The 22,940-nt window shown below is 46.5% G+C and overlaps 2 protein-coding genes across 3 annotated transcripts; one reads left to right on the top strand and one right to left on the bottom strand.

Moving 5' to 3' along the window:
• Positions 1-3: 3 nt before the first annotated feature.
• NKIRAS2 (NFKB inhibitor interacting Ras like 2) lies at positions 4-2,654 on the bottom strand. Of its 2 annotated transcripts, XM_075036573.1 has the most exons (4): positions 2,071-2,654; positions 1,737-1,814; positions 1,573-1,639; positions 145-1,164 (listed from the first exon to the last, which is right to left on the bottom strand). In XM_075036573.1, exons 1-4 carry the CDS (start codon positions 2,162-2,164, stop codon positions 1,068-1,070), a joined length of 336 nt encoding a protein of 111 aa, XP_074892674.1. In that variant the 5' UTR covers positions 2,165-2,654; the 3' UTR covers positions 145-1,067. The 2 variants fall into 2 exon arrangements, with proteins under 2 accessions (XP_074892673.1, XP_074892674.1); XM_075036572.1 differs by having other exon boundaries at positions 4-1,164; positions 1,573-1,814; positions 2,071-2,574.
• Positions 2,655-2,682: 28 nt separating this feature from the next.
• On the top strand, positions 2,683-22,940 carry DNAJC7 (DnaJ heat shock protein family (Hsp40) member C7). The gene is made up of 14 exons (XM_075036565.1): positions 2,683-2,821; positions 12,880-12,968; positions 13,498-13,622; positions 13,717-13,830; positions 14,411-14,485; positions 16,045-16,163; positions 16,520-16,673; positions 17,472-17,636; positions 18,687-18,778; positions 19,957-20,030; positions 20,598-20,744; positions 20,983-21,135; positions 21,693-21,755; positions 22,642-22,940. Exons 1-14 carry the CDS (start codon positions 2,742-2,744, stop codon positions 22,677-22,679), a joined length of 1,488 nt encoding a protein of 495 aa, XP_074892666.1. The 5' UTR covers positions 2,683-2,741; the 3' UTR covers positions 22,680-22,940.

Genomic DNA, 22,940 nt, shown 5'->3' with positions numbered 1-22,940 from the left:
GCAGGGCTTTCTCGTTTTTTTTTTTTGTTTGTTTTTTTTTTTCTTCTTTCTTCTCTCCTAGATCCAGACTAGCTGAAGGGAACACGTGTTGCTGGGCAGGACCGGGACACCTTTCCCTTGTCTTGTGGTGGTTTTGAGAGGAGAGTCAGCACCATGACAGATGGGCAGTGAGAGCTGCCACAGCCCTAAGCATCAGGGTATGCAGGCTAAGCACAGTCGCAGCTTCTCCAAGGTCAAGACTGAGTCCACACTCGAGGAGGGCTGCATTGTGGTGGATGTGGGCACCCTGCCCTCTGCACTATGCATTCACTGGGGCAGGATGACTGACTATTTCTACAGGTAAAGGTGCAGCAAGCACTGCCAGGAAAAGGGCAATCTGCCAGGGAACACTGCAGCACCGCAGGCCCAGGTGGGGTAGGACAAGGGAGAGCTGCTCTGACAGCAGCTGGGCTGGAGGCAGGGCCAGCAAATGGGCTCGTCTCACATGGTATCAGTAAATATAAAACAGAGCAGCTCAAGAGAGGGGGAATCGTTTCCTCTGGCCCCGCTGTGCTCAGCCGTGGAGCTGATCCCCACCTGCTGGCCAGCCCCATGCTGTGCCTCCCCTCTAGCAGCCTACGGCCTTCGGGTCTGCCAGCCTGTGCCCAGAGAGCAGAGGGGTGTCACTCAGCAAATCCTGGCTTTCCTGTAGCACCTCCAACATCTGCAGGGGCTGGGCAGTGAAAAGAGCCATCCCTGTTGCAGTGCAGGGAGATGGGTCACCTCTCTTGCCTTCAAAGACCATCCCTAGCCCTGGGATGCCCGTTCCTTGTGCCACAGTGCTTCCCGCAAGCTTCGTGACACCAAACAGGCTCAGCAGGAGGTATGTGCAAGGGAAATAGGGAAGTGAGGAAGAGGAGGTGGCAACAGAAGGGAAAACAAGGCTCAGCCATCCATGGATCCGCTGCCCTTGTTCTTGCGACTCAAGGGAAAAGCAGACTTGCTTTGTGGCTGCGTCATCTTACTGGCCAGGTAGATGAACGGCTCGATCAGCGTATGCCGGTCAGCCACAGACACCTCCCACAGCTTCACCTTCTCACCCTTGGCCCAGTGCTGGGCTGCGTCATGGTCCACCCGGCGCTGCTCCTGCAGGTCACACTTGTTGCCCAAAACCACGATGGTGACCTGTTCAAAAAAGGGTGAGAAGACTCGCTGAAGGTACCAAACGCAGAGCTGAATGGGGCAGCCTGGCTCTGCGTTGAAGACCCTCAGTGCCAGGCCCAGTCCTGCAGCTAATTCCCCCTCCACGCTAAGGCTTTTTAAAACACCACATTTCCCAGCGCTCCCTTTTGGCAGCTTCCTCTCCTGTTCGGGTCCATGTATGTCAAACCATCCCCAAAGTTGGAAGGGCCTGTTGAGCACTTGCACACTCAGAAAGCTTCCCAGGACAACATCTGGTTACAACTGAGTGTCTTATGGAACAGGAGCCCCTGTCGCCACCTTGTAACAAGTAGAGGAAAGGAGTCTTTGGGTGAGAACTTGAACAAGGGGAGCAGATTCCACTCTGCAGCCCCTTTCCCCTAGGATACTCGCCTCTTTCTTGTCTTTAGACTTGTCAATCTCCTTCTTGAGGAGCTCCACTCGCTTGAAGGACTCCTTGCTGTCAGTGCTGTAGACCAGCACGTAGCCGTCCGTGCAGGAGAAGCAGTGCTTGGGAAGTTCCAGGCCGTCCCGCAGGCCCCGTGTGTCGTAGAAGCGCACCTGCTCGCGCACCCCCCGGTCTGTCTCAATGGAGCCCACGTAAATGTCCTCCTGGGTCTCGATCATCTCGGATCCTGCCAGAGAGGTGGGCAGGGGAGACATGGGGACCCTGGCACAACCGGGAGAACTGTCCTGCCGGGTAGCCTGGGACAGGACAGCGAATCTTTCCTCCTCCCACTGCCTGCATATTTAGGGGCTCTCCAGGTACAACCTTGTCCAACGGGGCCAGGCTTTGTCCACCTGCAGCACAGGGCCGCCTGGCACCCAGCGGAGCCGCCGGGCAGGCCCCTGCCGGGTTCCTTCCCCATCGTCGTCCCCCCCCAGACTCACCAACCACATGGTTCCCGTACAGAAGCTGCTCCAGGATAGACGTTTTCCCGACGGAGGCCTGGCCGCACACAACCACCTTGCAGCTCTTCCCCATGCCGCCTCACCGAGGGCCGCCGGAGGAACCCGCCTGCCAAACGCGGCCGCTCAGGGGAGGGCCGGGGGGGGCGGGCGCTGCCAGCGCTGCTCGCACCCACGGCCCCGGCCGGGCGGGGACAAGAAGGGCCCGAGGGGACGCGGGAGGCCCAGCCCGCAGCCGCCGGCGGTCGAGGGCCGGGGACGACACCCGGCTGTGCCCACAGCCGGCCCGGGGCGAAGCGGCCCGAGAGCAGCCGGCGGGACCGGCGGGGCCGCACCTGCGGGCGGCGGCGGAAGGGGCGCGGCGAGGCCCAGCGGGCCCACAGCGCCCCCTAGCGGGCGGGCGGACCGGGGCCCTGCCGGGCCCCCCGGGCCGCGGTGACAGCGGGTGAGGGCCCCCGGTACCCGCCGGTCTAGCCCCGGTCCCGTCGCCGGCCTCCCCATGGCGGGCGGATCCCGCGGCCGCCCCGCCCCAAGGCCGCTCTATGCCGGCCCGCGCTCCGCCGCCGTTGTCCGCGGAAGCCCCGCCCCTTCCGGCGCCGTGCCCGCCCCCCGCCCCGCCCCACCGTCCGTCCCCAGCCCGGCCCGGCGGTAAAATGGCGGTGGCGGCCGAGTGCGATGTGGTCATGGCGGCGCCCGAGGGACTCGGCGAGCCCGAGAGCGAGGAGACGCGGAGGTAGGGCGGCTGCCCCGGGCCGGCCTCGCCCTGCCGGGCAGGGGCAGGGGACGGCCGGTATCCCCTCCCGGCGGGCGGGGCGCGGCCCGGCCCGGCCGGGGCCCGGGGCGGGCGGGTAAGGCTGAGGGAGCCGGGGGCGGCCCTGGGCTTGCGGGGGCGGGAGGGGGCCTGGGCCGGGGCGGCGGGGCCCCGGGGGCCTCGGTGCGGGGGAGCCGTAGGTGCTCGGCCGGCCCTGCTCCGCGGGGGGGGGGCGGGCGGGTTCAGGGCCGGGGGTCCGTTGAACGGGCAGGGCCCCTCCGGCCTCCCCCGCGGGGCCGCGGGTGGGCTGTGGGAGCTCGGGGGGCGGGGGGCAGCGCCGGCGAACCGCGAGCAGCGAGGCTCGGGTGGGCGCTGGCAGCTCCTGGCCTCGGGGGCGGCGGGCAAAGCAGGGTGCGCTCCCGGGGGGGCTTCGGCAGGTTCCTGCCCGGGGGGGCGGCGGGCAAAGGCCTTTCTCCAAGCCGAGCCTCGTCCCGCGGGGAAACGCCGGCTGCTCCCCGCCGGGGCTCCGCAGCGAGGGCCCGCAGTCCTACCCGGGGCTGCGTTCGCTGCCGGTTGACGCTTTATTTTGGGATGCCCTGGCTGCGCGTCCCGTGCGAGGCCTCATGGCCTCTGTGTGTACCAGGATTAGAACGCACACCCTGTAGTGGAGTCAGGCTGTCTTCGGTCAACTGGAGTTTGAGTGCCCTAGAAATAGAAATAACGTCCTTTCTGTCTCGAGGCTGCATGGGCTGGTGTCTGAAGAGCGCTTTCTCCTATCACTGAGGACGAGGAGGAAAGTATTAAACTGTGGTGTAGAAGGGAAGCTTCAAGCTTGTAGGTTTGAGTGCTCTTTGCTTCTTCATCATACCCAATTGCCTTTTTGCTGGTACCATTTGAAACCTGCGTGCAGCAATTTTTACTCTGTCCTGCCTTGGATAATGGGAAGAATGTCAGTTGCCGGCATGTGTTTGGGCAGAGTCCTGCTCTGAAAAGGCTATCGTAATTCGAGAGCCTCTTCAAGTTCCAGTAGCTGGTTTATTTCTAAAGTGATCTGGTGCACCTTGCCCAGGGGAGCAGACAGTGTCGCCTGAGGCTGGGGGTGGTGGGAATCCCAGCCTTTCTTGCACATTTTCTTCTCAAGAGCAAGTGAGCTGGTTCCCAGCAGCAGCCAAGCATTGCAGTCTCTGCAGGCAGTGAGATGGGAAGGTCTGATGTCTAGGAAACTCTGCTGGTTCTGCAGCATTTAAGGCTGGCAGCTGCTTATCTCCTGGGGAACTGGGGAGGAGAGGACTATTTCTGTAGAAGGTGAGGCAATTGCTCTAGGAAATTATTCAGTGGATGGAATTAAAAGGAGGAAACAAAACTGAAAGTAGCCTCTGAGGAATGGTATTTTCAAAATAATATTGATGGCCTGGGGTGTTTTGTGCTGCTTGTTTACTGTCAGAAATTGAAGGCTTAAGGAGCTGTGCTGGGAAGGAGCTGGCCTCCTGGTGATGTCATTCTAAGGAGTTAAATTAGATGATGTTGCTGAAGAGGCACCTGGATGTTGTGCATAGAATACTGACAAATTGCATGGCCTGTAAAGCTGGGAAAGCCCTGTTTATGGGCAAGTCATTCCTTCCCCCAGGCTAACTAAATGTGTTTGAAATGTTAAAAATATCCAACTGTAAAAGCTGTGCTGAAGGCACAGTCATCTTCTGATAGTGACCTCTAATGTTACCCTTCCTTCCTACTTCCCAAGTTTTGTGGCAGAAGCGATGGGTGCGGGAAACCGGTCATGAATAGTATGATCTTCTTGGGAAGGGCTAAGCAGGTGCAGAAATAGAAGAATTTGTGGGCAGTGTTCGGTCCTCACTCTGCTCTGAGGGGAAGGTTTAGCTGTGAAGAACAGACACAGTCTCATGCATCTGGGTTTTTCTTGGTGTCAAAAGGCCAATGCCGTAGTTTGTGGTTGTTAGCATGCAGTGCTTTTGTTAGGTGCTTTCACATTTCCTTTTTTGTTGTTGTTGGGATATTACTTCTTTATCCTGCTAAAAGAGAAACATATAGGCCCTAGGAGATGATTATTGTACTTCCAGTTATTCTTTTTGGGTGCTCAGAAAGTGCAGGCCTTACACACTCATGCCTTTCTGCCAGCCTGGGCAGATTTTCTTGGGGTCCTGTGCGTTAACCTTTTCTCTACTTTGGCCCTTCCTGGCTTGCATCAGTTGCTTAGCTTCTGTGGCTTAGCTGATCCAATGTAAATTAGGGTGATAGCCACTGTGTTGGGGAGAGTAGTTGGAGGCTTAATTAGGTATCTAATGTTTGTAGAACATCTTGAACTGTGAAGGGGCTATGCAGGCACTCCACGCTAATGGGCATGAACAGACATACACTTGAATCTGATTTAGTACAGCCTTTATGATGTGTCTGTGCTAGCTTCTATAAAAAACCAGCAACAATAAGTGAAAACCTTTTTTGAATCATTGCTCTGAGTCAGCATCAAGGGTTTCCATGTTCTGTACTTCTGTTTAGGAATTACAGTGCAACAAGATACAGATACTTTGCTTGAGGACTCACCTTTGTCTAAACACATGATTCTGTTCTCTGGCTTAATAAAAATTAGGAAATTAGCAAAAGTGGAGATCTGTGTTTCAGAATGATTGTAACTAATGCACTGAAACAGCTGAAAACATGCCAATTGGCTCACTCACAGGTGGTTTAAGGGACAGGAGTAGTGTGTGGTCACAGGATAATTATTGTCTGCTGCTGCATAAATTGTGGGGGTCCTTATGGAAAAGGGTTGATGTAATTGCATTAATTTTATCTGCTGGGTACTGGTGCTGTTACTGCCAGCTCCTCTGCTGGGCAGCAGCTGATGAGCAGGGGTTGAGTTGTGGTGCAGTGTCAGGGACTGGTTCACCTGCAAAAAGTCACTGTTTTTAAAATTAAAGGTTTCTAACCTATGGGGACAGTTTTTTCCTGGGCCCAGCTGGTCTGTGAGCTTGGGTCACTGGAGTTTTGCCAGGGAGAATTTCCTTGTCATCTTTATGGCAGCTCTAGATTCTGTCTGATGTGTGTGCTGAAGGCTGGATCTTTCTCCTCATTCTTCAGCACTGGAGGATGTAGAAGCCTCTTAAAAAGAAGTATCTCAAATTGTTCAGAAAATATCATTATGAAATGATCTGCCCAGAATGTTGGTTTTACAGTGCTTTTGCTGCAGACTTCAGATGTACTGATGCCTCAGTAAGAAATCATAGTTAACCTTAGTAAAGCAATGAATGTGAAATTTGCCACACAAAGGAAATTGTGCAGAAGTCAAGAAGGTTTCACACCTTGCCTGACTTTGGGTCACTAATTAGTTTGACAGATGTTGCCTGGAGGTTGTCAGGTGTTGGTGAGTAGCAAGAGTCTTTCCACTCCTTTCATGCTATTTTGCATGAAATGAGTTGCATCTTGGTCAGGCTCCTTGTGAATAAATGTTGTTACTTGACTGTGTTCACAGAGAGTGGGGGGGTTGAGTCAGCTGTAGGGGCACTGTTGGGAAGGTTCCACTATTCCTGTTCTGCTTGTAAATGGGCACTTGAGTTTCCCAGGCTGTAAATCCAGCCTATTTTACTAATATGTAATTACTTTATAATCTTATGATAATACAAAGAGCAGCAGAAGCTGCTTGCGTAGTTGTTTGCTCTCCCATAAATTTGCAGACTATTTGAATACTCTGAATTATGTAGTATGAAAAGATGGTCAGTACCTACAGTTCCAGCCTGTTTCTTTAACATGAGACATGATTTTTTAGGGTGAATCATGTTGTAGATGCAGTTCTTTTACCATGTAATTCTTCCAGCTGGCTAGCTTCCTTCATTTAGGCCTCTCTGGAAAAAAGCAATCTCTAGCTGATTCTAGACCCTTCTGTGGGTTTTCACGACAGCTATGATGTGACCCTGCCAGAAATGATCATGCCATTGCTATGAATTAGGTTAATACTGAGCTCTGTGAGCGAGGTGTGTTACATAACTGCACAATTAAAGTTCAGGGCTTGTCTGTCTGTTTTCACTTACAGCTGCAGGGAGAGGTTTGGTTCATTTCTTTAATTTCTTGTGGCATATTTTGGTTCTTGTGGCTCTTGGTCTTCCATGTTTGAGTTTGTCCTCGGGTATTGGGAATGTTCTGGCTGTGTGTAGAGGATAGTGTGGGGGTTTTGTGCGCCTTCTCTGGAGTAAATGCCAGTTACATTGCAGTTGTCTGCTCTTGTGAGAGACTTGAGGCAGACCTTTGCTTTTATGTTTCAGCTGGTGAGTCTTTAGACTATCTATGCAGATATTTACATGTACAGACTCAAGATTTCCCTGTTTTGGGGCATGCTGTGAGTAAGTGTCATTTTCGTTTCTGTATTGCAGCTAGTAGTAAACCCACTCCTTGTTCAGTGGGGGGTGCTGGTGTGCAGATAAATGTGTTGTGTGGTGTACTGTTATGCTCTGTGTTCAGTTTGGTCTCTACTGCAATAGGGTCAGCATGATGCTGTCTAGCTGCAGAGGGTGATCGCAGTATATGTTATATATGATTTTATGTTGTTTTCTGCACCAGAGACAGAAAACACAAATGCTACTGATGGGAGATTATATATATTGCCTTTGCTCTAAATCATCACTCAGAGCATAAAACCTAACCTGGACGAAGGGTCTCTAAAGTGTACAGGGAAGATACCTTGTATAGCTCTGTGGCCCACATAGTGTTTGGCTTCTCTTCTGAGTCCTGAAAGAAGGGAGAGGAGAGTATTGTATGTCCAGTGGCAAATATGACAGCTAATTTTAAGCTCTAGACATCTGCCTGCTGTAAACTGTATTGAGATCACCAAACTTATTTTACCCTAACAGCTGAGTAACATCCGACAGCTGAGAATCTGGACTGGATTTCAACTAAAAAAAAATGCCAGATAAAGGCACCGTATCCTATTAAAGGAAAAGTCTCTGCAAGAATTGCTTAGAAAAGGCAGGTGTGCTCCTTTTGTCAGAGCATCCCAAAAAAGATTGCTTGGCCAGGACAGGATTTTGGAGCCTTCCTTAAATCCTAGATATTTTAGGGGTTTTGTCACTGTTTCGTAATGGTGGCAGGAAATGAAGTAGGAGTGAGAGTCAAGAGGGCTGAGAGAGAGCAAGTCTGCCACCTGCTTAAATGCTGAATTTCTGTAGGTGGATAGTATTGCTTTGAGCACGTACCTGTGAGCACGGGCTTGGTGCTAGCACATCTAGACCTAGGAGATGCTGTTTGTACAGATCCCCCAAGTTTTTGACGACTTAGAAAATCAGGTGTGTTGCGAGATAGGTCTGTGTACATCTCGTTAGGAGCTGGCGTAGGAGGGGTGGAAGCCATGATCGGTGCTCGAGTGGGGGCAGTGTGTGGAAGCTCTGAGGAGGAGGCAGAAGTTGTTAGGCAAACGTGGGATTGTGTCACTGGTGCGCGGGATGGCTGCTTCTCATAGCTCTTCTGGGAACGAGCAGGGGCTGAGCTTTCAGCAGGGCATGGGGAATAGAAGGAGCCTTGTGATGGTTCCTTCTCCCACCAGGCAGGCAGCGAGCTCCTCGCAGTGTGTCTCCTGAGCCCCTGGGTGTGCGAGGGGAGCATCAGAACATGCGGCTGCTGCTTGTCTTGGTGGCAGGTCCTCTAGGGTGACTGGGGCCAGAGCATTTGAAGAATTAGGGGTCCTGACAAATGTTATAAAAGAGGAAAAAAAAAAATGACTAGCTCGCAGGGAGAGAGTTACTCCAAACCTCCAAACAGTTCCCTCCTTGTGAGCCCTTGGTACATGCAAGCAATGAAAGACAAGCTTCTTCCTGAGATCCTTGGTGCAACTCTTCCCTGTCTTCTGCGTCCAGTGTGGAGAGACCCTGAGAAGACACTAACCTCCCCTCACAAAGCAATCTATTCAGCCTGGATCATATTTTTAGCAAAGCACGATTCTTCTTCAGTTTCAAAAGTAGCAAGTGGGGAATGCAGCCTACATCAGTGTGAGATGCAGAATGATCTCATTCAGGCTGCAGCATCTGTTTGGATTGAAACAATTAGCAGTGATATCAGGAGATCTGCAGTTTTTCTTGTTATAGCCAGAGACCATGGTAAACAAGAACTGTTTTCTCTGTGTGCTTTCTATGTCAGTGGAGCACAACTGAGGAGAGATGCTTCTGTTCTGTGTCTAGGAACTCAGACCACAAGCCTTGCATTTCCAGCAACTGTCTTTGCTTTTATGCTTTGGAAGGAGTTTGCTTTTTCTTTCACAATCTTTTGTCATCATTAAGCTTTAAGCCATGTGAGCAATAGAAATACCTGTGTACTTCCTTTCTGCTAGTGTTATCTGAGGTGCTGTGACTTGTTGATATATCAATCTGTTAAAGTAAATGCTTAAAAGGAAAATAGACCAATGAAAAAGATTAGAAAACAGTAATTCTTGTGTTTGTGTGTTTTCTCTAGCATCTCAGAATACCAGTGCTTTGTGAAAGTTGGTTTTGCCATGTATCTGTTTTCTTTCTCCTATTTTCCCAGCTCTACCCAGCAGTTTGTTGGCAGACAGGATGCTTTGGCACCCAGCCCTTTAGCTGTATCTATTAGACGATGCTTCCTTATAATGTGACAGGTAAAATTGCTAAAAGACTTGTGAATCAGGGACTGGTATGCTAAGCAGGTTACAATGGTACCTCAGATGAGTTCTGCCTTTAATACTGTTCACCCTTTTCTTTAGACTGTACAACAGAGAGCTTCTGAGGGAAGGAACTTTAATAGGGTCTGTGATTTTCTTTTCCATTTATGATTACAGAAACAAGAGAATAAAGTTTTGGTTAAACTACTTACTGCCAATGTTCCAGAAGTGCAGAATTGCTGATTAGTTTTTCCACTGCATTTTGAATGTTTGATCTGTAATATTCAAAAAACGTGGTCGGACACATTTTTAATCATGCAAAGCATGAGTCCTGCCGCTTGTGATATAGATCCATCCAACAGGCACACAATCATTTCTAGATCTTGTGGCCCTAGGGAGGGAGGAGCACGGAGGGGTGCTGTACTGCTTGCTGTTCAGGGTCTGGCAGTGTGCTGGCTTCTAAGGAAGAGCAAGGCTGTGGGACAAGCACCTTCCTTGGGTGAGGTGGGGGAAGGCTGGGGTGGAGGAGGTAACAGCAGTTTCCCCATCTCAGATGGTAGAGTTCATCGTTTGCTGAAATAGGAGTGGGTGCAGCAGGGATTAACTGAACCCAGGAGCTGTGACAAGACCCTTCCGAGGCAGTGGGGTGCGTGCGCTAACCTGTTTCTTTGTCACCCTGTTATTTATTCATCTTATTTCAAATAAATACATCAATGTGGTTGTGTGTTCTTTCTGTTGCTTGACTTCAGCAGAATTTCAGCAGGGCTGTATCTGGTCCATTGCCGGAGCGTAGCTGATAGCAAAAGTTAAAAATGAAAGTGAAGAGCATGCACTTCAACTGTGGCCTGCGGGCCCTCGGTGTGGCAGCTCCCTGTGTCTATTGTTTTGCCAGCTGGCAGAACTGAGATGGCTCAGTGAAAACAACCCTTTGCATGAGGCAGTTGTGTGGGAATGGCCAATGGCAAGCCTGAATGAGGTTAAAAACATGTGAACTTGTTTCAACACAATTCCCTTTGTTTTTTTTCTAGTAGGCTTGCTGAACATTGCTCTCGTTCACTGGTGGGGTCCCTCCTCCTCGCTTCAGCTCCTGCATTGCCTTTGCCGAGATGTGGCCTGGGAGCGCCGGGGTCTCTGGCAGCGCTCCCCCCTTGGCGAGGACACTGCGACTTGAGCGCAGTCTGTCCTGGGTTGGCAGCTTTGTATGGAGGGCAGCTTCCAGTAGATAAATGCATTCCTTGCATAAGGATCTGATCTCTAGGTACTTCCAAAATAAAAATGCTAAGCGGTTGTCAACTCTTACCGAGTCTGCTCTGCACCCGCAGGTCTTGGATTTGGCAGCTTACTAAAATGCAGGACTAGTCAGCAGTCTTCCCTTCAGTTTTTATTTTGTATACTGAAAGAGGCTTCTCAGCAGTACATTCTAACAGTATGTCCTCTATAGTAAGAGCACCTTTTCCACACTTTGAATGTGTTGTAGCTACAGCATTCAGTGAAGACAGTCAACTTCTATCCTGTTAGGTTTATTAAGAATGTGATTTGTGAAAGACAAAATTCTTTGTTTCCTCTGGGCAAAACCCAGTCCTGTAACACGCCCAAAGTTGCATCTAATTTTTGAGAATTTTTTTAAGTTGTACAGAAATACAGAAGTGAATCGCTTGCATTATACTTTCTGCAATAGATAAGACTAAATTTTGAAATGTGAACATTATCTCTGTGTTTATAGTACCGGGTAGACTGAAGACTGGCTCTGACTCAGACCTTTGACTGTTACAGTAGTGTTGCCAGATGCAGAAATAAAGCTCCTCAGCCCCAAGAGCAATTGAACAGCCCATGCGTACTCTGGAGTTGGGTGGAGATATTTGTACATGAAAGGTCCTGTGACTCTTCACTCTCTAGTCCTGTGTTCTCTGATTTGGCTTGCTTTTATTTACCTTGGGTTTCCCTGTAAGTAGCTTTCCTGCAGCAAGTGGTGCAAAGACACACCTTTGCTTCTGGATCCTTCTTTCAAGAAAATGCTGAAGCCCAGCATTTCAGCACAGCCTGGAAGTGACCCATGTTTGAGCCCACAAGTGCAACTCTGCTCTGGCAGACTGGGGGATCACCAAGCTGTTTTAGCTTCCTTGGCTTCTGCTTCATTGCTTCAGCAAAGGCTATGTTCAGATCAGCTGGTAGTCATCCAAGAGGAATATGATGACCTGTAATAATCAACTTCACCTGTACTGCTTGTGATACAGTCATTTCCCCTGTGCAGGTGATCCCTGTGGCTGGGCAGCTCTAGCAGATGATTGCTAGTTGTTGAAGGAGAGAGTAGCTGGGGCTTGTAGATATGCTGGCCATGTCCCTGGTGGGACATGAAGGGTGGAGTCTGAGCTTGTCTTTGTTCCAATGGTTAGAATTTGTCTGTGTGGGGCCAGAGTTCTGGTTGTGCCAGCGCTTTGGAGAGCAGACAAACAGTGTCTGTCTCTCTGGCTACAGCAGTGGTGTCCCAAAAGCACGGTGCAAGTCTTGACTGCTGTATCTTAAGAGTGGGGTGATGCTTCTTTTGAGTTGGCCTCATAGTTTTTATGTGTTAAAACAGTCTAGAAGGGGAAGCAAATGAACTAAATCACTGCATTTAATTCAGCGAAGCTGAATTAAACTTAACACAATGGTACAAGTTCCTTCTCAGACTGTTTATCTAAAAAGGTGAAGGTAGATGGGAGAAGAAAGAGAAGGATTTAATTTCCTTCAGGCGAAACTTTGTTTTCAAGAGTTTAAGGGATGCTGCTCTAAACCATATGTTGTGTGTTTTTAAATGTCCTAAACTGTCTCTGCAAATGCTTGCTCTTGAGCGTGAGGACTATTTCTGGACCTGTTGCCAAGGCAGTGCCAAGCTTCTACTTGAGGCTTACACCCTTATTTCTCTTAGATTTAGCTGTCTTGTGAATGTAGAAATTGTTCTTGGCCCTGTTTCTTAAGTATGTGGGACTACTTCTGAAAGATAGACAGTACTCTGTTTCTTGACTTCAGTGATTGCTGAGGTTATGCAGCACCTCACGGGAGTAGGCTAGTGTGATTAACCGTGTACGACAGAGTTTTGCTGGACTCTTAAGAAGCCAGTGCTTCTGAGACTGAAGGAAGGGTAGTACTCAAAGGTGGCTTTAGTCTGCTATTGCATTCCAGTAATATTCGGCTAGGTAATATCCCTGAGTATCCCTGTTCATGGCCCTGGTAAAGTGATGAAGTATCCGAGAGGCAGGAGGACATGAGTCGTGCTGTTTTCTCATGGACAGTATATACAGAGGAATTCTCACAGCAACTAGCTAGAAGCATTTAGGAGCACTGAAGAGTTGTACTGAGGTTGCTTGGGGTTCACATGCTTGGTCATAGTCAGAATCTGTTCTGGTACTCAATTCCTTTTAAAATGTGGTGGTTTGCTTCTTTTCAGAGAAGCTGAATCATTCAAGGAACAAGGAAATGCATACTATGCCAAGAAAGATTACAATGAAGCATACAACTATTACACAAAAGCCATAGGTAAGAACATTTGATGATAATATTAATCTTTGCTGAAGACCATGTCTAAAAATCAAAGCTGGTTATTGATTTAAAATATACCAGCAGAGTTTCTAACAGCACACACTGGACGAAAACTTTTTGCCTGCTTTAATTACCTTGCAAAATTTCACCAGATTGATAATGCAACTCAGTGCCAATGTGGGTGATTGCAGCAGTTCTTTGTTTCTCCTCCAGCCAAGATATTCTTAACATGAAACCAGTCCAGCTTTCTCTCTAATGCAGGGTCAGCAGTGCTGCCAGACTGAACGCCACAAACTTTTGTTCTATATGAATTTATTCCTGTGCATAGTGTGGGGAGCAATAGTATTAGACTTGCTATTCAAAACAGCTACTTGACCATCATGCATCATCTTAAGCCACTCAGGTGACGTTATAGATCGGGGAGGGAATGTGAGTTTTTAATCCAACCACAGCTTTTTAATACGTTCTACAAGTTGTATAGCTGCTTGCATTATACTAACAGTGAGTGCTCTTACATCTTCTCCAGATACCTGTCCTAATAATGCCAGTTATTATGGTAACAGAGCTGCCACTCTCATGATGCTGGGGAGATTCCGAGAAGCACTGGGAGATGCTCAGCAGTCTGTCAGATTGGATGATAGCTTTGTAAGGGTATGTGAAAAATTTCATGCTTCTTATTCATGTCTCAATACCCTTGTCTCCACCTACTGCACCTCTTGCAACTCCCTTTTAACTGTCTTCTCAGGGCCATCTACGGGAAGGGAAGTGCCATCTTTCCCTAGGGAATGCCATGGCTGCCAGCCGCTGCTTTCAACGAGTTTTAGAACTGGATCATAAGAATACTCAGGCACAGCAAGAGGTAAGAGGTTCTTAAAATTTAAATGTGCCCAGTAGATGAGGCTGTCAAAGGGAATGGGTTGAACTAGTAAGCCTTTCACTTCAAATTTGCAAGGTGGAATCACAGTCATCATTAGTAATGATACTTTGCATGCTGTGAGGTAATGGGAAAAAATGAGATGCTGTCAAACTCTCTATATCTGTTTTTCAGTAAACCATCAGGTCACACAGTTACTTTTGTGTGTGATTGTCTCTTAGCAGAAAAGCATGGAGGCTAAGCTGGTCTTTCACTCAGCACTCCAGAGGAGAAATGGTGAATGGTAGTAAGGCAGCAGGGAAGTGGGTGATGCAGTGTGTAGAAGGTTGCTGCCACTTCTGTATCTTATTTGCAGGGGTACATTTTCTTGGGCTACCAGTTAGGTCACTTGATTTCAAACTGATTTTAATGCTGGCAAAAGAATTCATGTAATCTGTATTATTGTTCCATGGTCTGCAGTAGTTTTTGCTCTGATGCTTTAGGGATTGGCTGCTTAAATGCTACTTGATGGTGTTCTAGAGCACTGACTGTCCTGCAATACTTGCTGTGTTCTCCTGTCTTTCAGCTGAAGAACGCCAGTACTGTGCTTGAGTATGAAAAAATAGCTGAAGTGGATTTTGAGAAACGGGATTTCAGGAAGGTAAGATTAACTTGATTGTTTGCTGTAGCATTATGAACTGACATATTTTACATGGCCAGTTCAGCCAGATGCATGTCTAATTTCCCTGCCTAATATTAGCTGGGGCCTAATGGGAGGTGCTGTACAACATACTTTTGCTATTGAAGCAGGGCTATCTTGTGAACTGTAATAGTTGTGAAAGTGGCAGAGCTCATGCTCTCTTAGCACTGAATGAATGAAAAGTGAAGAGGGTGACTGGCTCAGGCTGAGTATCCTCTATTACTGTTTGCTTTGCAGGGTAAGTGGAACCATGAATGAGCTGTTTGATACAGATTTTGTCAGCAGCAGTGTTTGATCACGCTTTGCTCCTAAAATGCGTATCCAGGATTCTTCTTTCTCAACTCTTTAATTAAAAAAAAAAAGGCAGTCTGCCAGTATTATAGCGAGGGTCATTGAAGGAGGAATGCAGATCTGCGTGGGGCATTCTCTATTACTGTTTCCAAATCTTTCTTCCCAAGGGCTGTAACAGGATGCAGCTGGTACTGACCTGATATAACAAGAAATGACAGCATGAAATCTGAAAGGCAAAAAACACTTCTCATGCAACTGTTTCTGTTCAGTGGATGCATGTAAGGCCCAAGTTTGGCCCAGAAAGGAGATTGTCCAGCACATTAAGCTCATTGTTCTGGTCACTGACTCTTAGGCTAAGCTCAAGATTTTGGAAGGGTAAATCCCAGCTTTGTGTCACCTGGTTATGTGGAGCAAATGGGATGTATGGTCAATCTGGATTTCATGTGTAGAGATTGCCCTGCCTGTATTGCATGTTCTGGGCTTTTGCATCTGTCCCTTCACTTCTCCCATCTCACTTCACTGGGGAGGCTTGCATGAAGTGTGATCTTTGTTCCTGGAGAGCTGCTCTTGCTCCTTCCTCACCCAGAAGCTATTGGCTTCTCAGTCAGGAGCACAGTGCTTCCCACAGCAGGCAATCGTGATGTCACGGGCCGGGGAAGCAGATGAACCTTGGTGAAACAATGACCCTGTTCTCATGCAGATGTCCCCACCAGAGAGGCAGAGATGGAAAAGACCTATTAGATCACCCTGCCCATTGCAGTCAGACCAATGTAAGATCAGTCCCTGCACTGTACTTTTTTGTGTTTTGTCCAGTCCAAACTGTCTCAATCTATTGAACTTCTGTCCTTCCCATGTGTCTTTATACTGCAGGCAACAGGGGCAGAATTGTCTTCCTTGGCTTTTTCTTCAGGGCCTACAATTTCAGAAGAGTTAAAGGGATGGACCTTCTACAGGTGTCCCTTGAATTTGTGTAGTGCTATGTCATAGTAACATAGCAGGTGCCACAAACCTTTGTACACAAAGCCCTTTAAAAGACAGGACGAAAAACCTGCACATGAGGAAAATTTTCTAATGAAATATGCCTCCAGCAGCAGAGGAAACAGGTGTCTGCACGCTTATCTTCCTGTTCAAAGACAGATATGAAATCTCAAGTGTGGTAATGGTGCAGCCTTTCAAATTAGGCCTTTGGCTATTTGCTTTGCTCACATTTGTGTTTTTTCTCACACCAGGTTGTGTTTTGCATGGATCGTGCTTTGGAGTTTGCTCCTGCTTGTCATCGATTCAAAATCCTCAAGGCTGAATGTTTAGCGTTATTGGGTCGCTACCCAGAAGCACAGTCTGTAGCAAGGTGAGTGTCTTAAGGTCTAGAGTTTGAGGAACAGCTGATGGTATGTCCTGGCGGCTGCTTGTTTTCCACAGCCCGAAATCAATGAGGGGATATAAAAAAAGAAATAATCCTTAATGCAAATTGTGATGAGGAAGGGTGTATCAATTTATCCCCTTTAAAGGTAATCTTACCAGGAAACTATTTAGACTCAGTTAATAACCAGCAGTCTTGCTTGAGCAAATTTCCATACTTTTTGCACGTCTGTACCATAGGCGTGATAAAATAACTAAATATCTCAGTGGAGGAAGAGTGCTTTTGGAGATCAGAAGGAAACTGGAATAGGGAAACATTTTATTTTTTTAATATGTCTGTTACAGTGACATCTTACGAATGGACTCAACAAATGCAGACGCTCTGTATGTCTGTGGTCTCTGCCTTTATTATGAGGACTGTATTGAGAAAGCAGTGCAGTTTTTTGTCCAAGCACTCAGAATGGCTCCTGATCACGAGAAAGCATGTCTTGCCTGCCGTGTAAGTTGTGGATGCTGGGGATGGGACTGCAAAATTACCGGGTTTGGGGTTTTGTTGTTTGGTTTTTTTAACCAAACGCCTAACTTAGTTCTGCTGGATCAGTCCCTTCTTCCTCCCTCAACATTATCATTCCCCAGCTCTCCAGTAGCAATTAGTGTGTCAAAGCCTTCCCAAAGACAACCAGCTGCTGCTTGAGGTAAAACTGAGTTGCTAGAAGCTCTTTCTCAGAAGGCTGTGATACTTTGAAGACTGCCTCCCTTTCATTATTATTTGTTCCTTGATCAGATATAGGAGCAATAAAACTATGTCTATCAGTTCTAAAAGAACTTCTGACTTTCAGATTCAATATTAGTGCCTGCAGGTTGACTTGCATTTAAACACTCTTCCTTTCATGTTGCTCCTTCCCTTATTTTTACTCTGTTGTAGTTCTTTGACTGACTTTTAAAATCTGTTTACTTGTATAAGCTCTCAAAAAGTGAGATCCCGTTCCTATTTTTTTTAAATGCATAAATTTACTTCACTGTCATGTTCTCATCTTAAACATTAGGCAAGCTTTGTTCCCACAGAGAATGCCTGTAACTAGCACTGGCTGTTCCTTAGTGCTTCTCTTGGGGAAAGGCAGAGTGCTTACAGCTCGTTTCAGCTGCTGTAGCAAGGCTGTGACTTTTGTATCCTGTAATGGTGTCTGAAACCAAATTAGAACAGTTATGTTTCAGGACCCTCACCCAGCAAAAAAAGGTGCTTGGTACCCCTGAACCACTTACCTAATGTCCTTATCCAGGGTTTATTTTCTTTTAGAATGCCAAAGCACTTAAAGCAAAGAAAGAAGATGGGAATAAAGCATTCAAAGAAGGAAACTACAAACTAGCATATGAACTGTACACAGAGGCACTAGGAATAGATCCAAATAACATAAAAACAAATGCCAAACTCTACTGCAACCGGGGAACAGTTAATTCAAAGGTAAGAAATGGTCACCTGGCAGGTAGTCTTTCATCATATTCCTCACCACATAGTTTCTAAAATGGAGAACAGAAATTTTGGAAAGCATAGGCTCCTCTGGCTGCTGGGGCAGCTTAATCTTTCTAGTGCTGTAGGCAATGTTTCAGGTTTTTGTACTTGCACAATGATTGGATCTGTTCCAAACAGCCAACAAAGTTGACTCCTGAAGAAACGAAACTCAAATGCTTGGGCTGCACAGAGTGGGAGGGAGAAGAGGAATGTAGTTTAGCCTTATATTAATCAGCATAAAGGCATCCTTATTTGTTTCCTTCCTAGTAATGAGGAGATCTATTTTCCTTTCTTATTCTTCTTGTAGATCATCTGTCTTGCTTTTTTTTGATCTAAAAAAATGACCTAATTTAAAAACCCTGGACACTTTTTCCAGGTTTGCTGTTGCATTTTAGTCATGCACTATCCAGAGAAAGTCAGTCATGTGATTAGTGCTTCCAGTTTCCACCCTGCATTTCCTTTAGGCGTGTTTCCTCCTCAGCTGTCTCTGTGTTGATGCGTGCTCTGCCAGCGTCGAGGCTTTTCAACACCCCTGCTTGGTCAAGAGATAGAGGCTATTCTCAGAACCTGGGAAATGGGATGATCTGGAGACACCAGTAATGGATATTTTACATGGCTGTTTGTGTCTGAAAACAAACAATGCTTTTTAAAAAAAAATCTTTTAAATATTTTTAAGTTTATTTTCCTGTCTGGAAATTAGTTTGGACACAGAATAACTTGATTGTCCAATCATTCTAAGGAAGACCCTTGTTTCCAGGTGGTGTTTCTTAAAGAGAAGCACCACGTAGTTCTAACGTTTTGCTAGCCAGGCTTCTAATTTTTCCCTAGGGAACAAAAACTCTGTGTTTGGGGGGGATTGGAAAAATTTCCTAGATGCAGACACAAAAAACAGTGAGATTTTTCCAAGATGCTTTACACATTTCAATTGCCTAAAATCATAATGCTACTTAGCAGAATTTGTTCTCTGACTGGGATTCGCTTAACTTTTGTCTGACATTGTAGCTTAGGAAACTTGAAGAAGCAATAGATGACTGCACAAATGCAGTAAAACTGGATGACACGTATATCAAAGCATACTTGAGGAGAGCACAATGGTAAGTAGATCTTTATAATGGACATGCTGAGCAGGTTTGTGAGTAGAAACCTCTTCCCTACAGCACTGAGTGACAGGGATAACAAATCTGAAGCTTAACTGAGTAAAGGGTCCTGTCTTAAGGGGCTTCTAACTTATGCTGACGAGGAGACAGGGGAAGCACTATGTAGTCTGTCCTGCCTGCGTGGATCTGGGACTGCCTATTGATTGTTGCATTTAGGCAGGTTTTGTTCTAAAGCTTGATTTATTATGTTTATAGACTAATGCAAGACATTCTGTCCCAGAGAGCCTCCCTCTTAAGCTTTTTCAGAAGGGCTGTTGTGGGTAAGAGATCTTATCCTGGCAGAGCTGTTCACGCTTCCAAGAAACCAGAGTTTGAAATGGGATGCCCTGCTTCCCATAAAGGAGAAATCAGCTGAGACTACATATTTCAGCCATGGATAGTACTGCAGTGTAGCATGGTGAGGCTGAGCAAGTTGTGCAAAGAAGTTTGGGTCTGTATGTCTCCTTTGTAACTTGGCACCAACCAGGGAAGTAGTCAAAGCTCTGTTCTGACTACAGATTTATGTGCTACTTTCCTCAATACTGATTATTCCCCAGTTTGTGGCAAAGCTGCCTGCCTCGTAGATGAACCAAAACCATTATTGCAGCCTTCCTGTTGTGCATTTATTTTAATTTGCAATGTTCAGTGTTCTTCTCAAGCTCTATCTCAGTAATTGCTAAATTATAATAAGTAGTTAATGTGTGAGTAAGGCTGAAACACCAATAGACAGGCATACATCCCTCTGAGGTGCCAAGATTGTCACTTCTAACCAGCGTTGCTAGTGTACAGCTCTGCACCAGCTGCCTTGAAATCTTGCTGGCTGGTATTAGTTCCTGCGGCTAGATAAAGTCATTATGAGATCGTTAAAGTAGAACTGGTGCTGCCAAGTGAGATTGCAGTCTCCACTTGGAGCCCAAAGTACAGATTCCTGTGCCAGGATTTCTCACAAATAGCAGGTGTCTGGGCTTCCATTCAGTCTAGCAGCAACCCTTTGTGGGTTCCTTTAATGACTGTTCTTTCTGCAGTCCAGTGCATATCTCTTCCTTAATTCATATCCACCCACAAAGCTTGTCCCTGAACCCCCTTTTGATATTTCCTGTGAAGTACACCTTGGCTACCAGTGTTTCTTTCCACAGTTACATGGACACAGAACAATATGAAGATGCTGTAAGAGACTATGAAAAGGTTTATCAGACAGAAAAAACGAAAGGTGAGTGTATTGACATTCTTTTTGTGTGCATAAGTTTCCCTTAACTGGCAATTTTGTTGTTGTTGCCTTTGTTTGCTTTTTCCCTCATAATATGCTCTGATTTGCAGCCTTTCGCCCCAGCAGGACAATACCGGAAAAGTCCAGAGAAGCACTCTGAAATGCCTGTCTCCAAATCTGGTTTCTTTTCCAGCATTGAATGCTGAGAAGATAATTTAGCTTGTATCTAAATGCAGTGCACTAGATTCAGAATATCTGGTTATGGTTCTCATTCTTAACTGTTGTCTTGCTTTTTTAGTAGTCTGAAATGAAACAGTAATCTTAGTCCTTGTGGTTCATTTTCTAATTCTGGTTTAATAGCACTGAGATGTTCACCTCCATTTGGAAACAGCCTTAAGTGGACAGTGAGGCTTTAATTAGCTACCTGTAAATCCCAGTGGGTTGGTTACTTGTGGCACTTGAATCCTTCAACCCAGGTCATCCCAACATGTTGGTCTTCAGCCTCTGTTAAAGCAGGAGGCTGTACCTGACACTAAAGCCACTTTCCTTTGGCATTGCACTTCTTTCTAGAACACAAGCAACTTCTAAAGAATGCACAGGTGGAACTGAAAAAGAGCAAACGAAAAGACTACTATAAAATCCTTGGGGTTGACAAAAATGCCTCTGAAGATGAGATCAAGAAGGCTTACAGGAAAAGAGCACTAATGCATCATCCAGGTACCCACAAACAGTCTGTTATTAGAGCATGTGTTGTTGCTTTGATCCCTTGCTCCATGCATGTGCCCTGTGCAACCATCACTCAGAGGCAGGAATAAATATGAGAGGGGGAATTTCTGGACAAACAGCACTTCTGACCCCACAAATCTAAATCTGTGGCAGTAGCTGGGAATGTGTAGCATTTTCCATTTACACTAAAACCAAAAAGCTTCTTTCCTGCTTTTTTTTGTGTCCCTAGACCGACATAGTGGGGCAAGTGCAGAAGTACAGAAGGAAGAGGAGAAGAAATTTAAGGAGGTTGGTGAAGCCTTTACCATCCTGTCAGATCCCAAGAAGAAGGCCCGCTACGACAGCGGGCAGGATCTAGAAGAGGATGGATTGAACATGGGAGGCAAGTGTTCCTTAAGATATTCTACCATGGCAGCCTTTAAAAAGATTAGACCATTTAGGGTCTACTTTCTCCTCTAAAGCAAACCTCCCATTTGTAATAATCCTATGAATTGACTTGGTTTGGTCTCTGAAAGCATTTGAATAGCAGATCTGCACTGAATGTTTCAAGTTGCAAACAGTCTAGGCTATATGGTGGATGTTATACTTGATCAAGCCGGTAGGTAGTAGCTGCCATTAAGCAGAATTCTTTCGTAGGAAGTGTGAAATAGTGTAATAGAAAGATTGTGCATCCCTAAATGCAACTTATCCAAAATTCTTAGGTTGCCCTTGTTACTGAAATTGTCTCTCTGACAACTCTTGCTTTTACCTGTTTTTTTTGCTACTGTCAGTGGCTCTGTACTCTGCTGCTGTGTAGCAGTGCTCAGACAGAGCAAGCTGTTTATAGCTTTTTGTGTGCTTGTAAAATGCTTTATGAGCCCTCAAGTGACAATTTCTAAATTGTGAAAACTGTAACTGTCTGTTTCACTTCCACTCACAACTACCTTTTCTTCCCTGTAGACTTTGATGCAAATAATATCTTCAAGGCCTTCTTTGGTGGGACAGGTGGCTTCAGTTTTGAAGGTAGGTGGAAATGTTCTCCTGTCAGCTTTGGGTACGTAAGTACACAAGTCACTTGACAGGACAGCTGAGTTTCCCAGAGTGGATGTGCTGTTTGAGGAGAGTATTTGACTTTTCCATGGAAAAGTATCTAACCTCTTGGAAAGTTCTATCTGCACAGCATCCCAGCTGATGGCTGGTTCTGGTTCTTTTGTGTTCCAAAGCAACAAAACCCATAGGTTCCCTTTTCAAGAAGTATGTGTAGGCTTTCCCATCTAGAGTGGTGCTTTGCTGCTTAGGAATAGTTGACCATAACTTGGATGCAGCTGCTGGTGCTAAAGCAACAAAAGGTGATTCTTGGTCAGAAGTCCTGTGCATATGTATCACACAGCTCTCTCCTCTGCTTTCATGTGTTATGAACGTGAGTCATGTGAATCCTCCTGAGGGCTTCTGCCTGCAAACGTTTTGAGGTGACTGGAGGCAATGAAGAAGCTGTTACTCACTGTCGTCCCTTCAAACCTCATGTGTGGTCAGGCTTTCTTCACACACCTTGGTGTAGGATGGCTTTGTACACTGTTGAGTGAGCTCTCAGCTAGCATCAATATACCCCTTAGGGAAGCGTGTGTTCCTTAAGGTCTTTTGTTAAGTGAATTTCGAGAAGTCTGGCATGCTTCGTGTACTGTTTACCTTCCTCTTTGTAAATCTGCCTCCTCTACCCATATGGTCAGTGGTCCACTCTTGTTGGAAAGTAGCTGCTGGAAATGCATAGCAAAGATCTTCTCTCTCCTACATGTTCAAATGCTTTTCTTTGAATTAAGTACTGGCTTGGCATCAAGCTACTGCAGGATAGTAGTTAACTGTATTGTCTTTGAATTTTGAAAGTGCTAATATTTTTCATTTTCTTTTTCAGCTTCTGGGCCTGGAAATTTCTTTTTCCAGTTTGGCTAAAAAACAAAAAAAAAACAAACAAAAACCACACATACCTGATCTGCTTATTTTAACCTTGAATACGGACATACTTAGACTCCTTCCTTCATCATGTCTCATTGTACTTAGAGCAGTTTCATTTTTCTCGGTTGGAGACCTCTGTTTTGTGTGCTTTTGTGTGTGAAGAGGAAACCAGCTCGGGGAGGGGAAGGCTTGTGAATTTTGTTTTATTGTTAACTTTATTAAAAAAAAAAAATAAAGCTTTGAATCTTTTGGTCCCTC

The sequence above is a fragment of the Buteo buteo genome, chromosome 9, assembly GCF_964188355.1.
Source record: "Buteo buteo chromosome 9, bButBut1.hap1.1, whole genome shotgun sequence".
Classification (NCBI taxonomy): domain Eukaryota; kingdom Metazoa; phylum Chordata; class Aves; order Accipitriformes; family Accipitridae; genus Buteo; species Buteo buteo.
The sequence above is the reverse complement of the archived record's forward strand: the minus strand, read 5'-3'. Positions and strand labels throughout refer to the sequence as shown.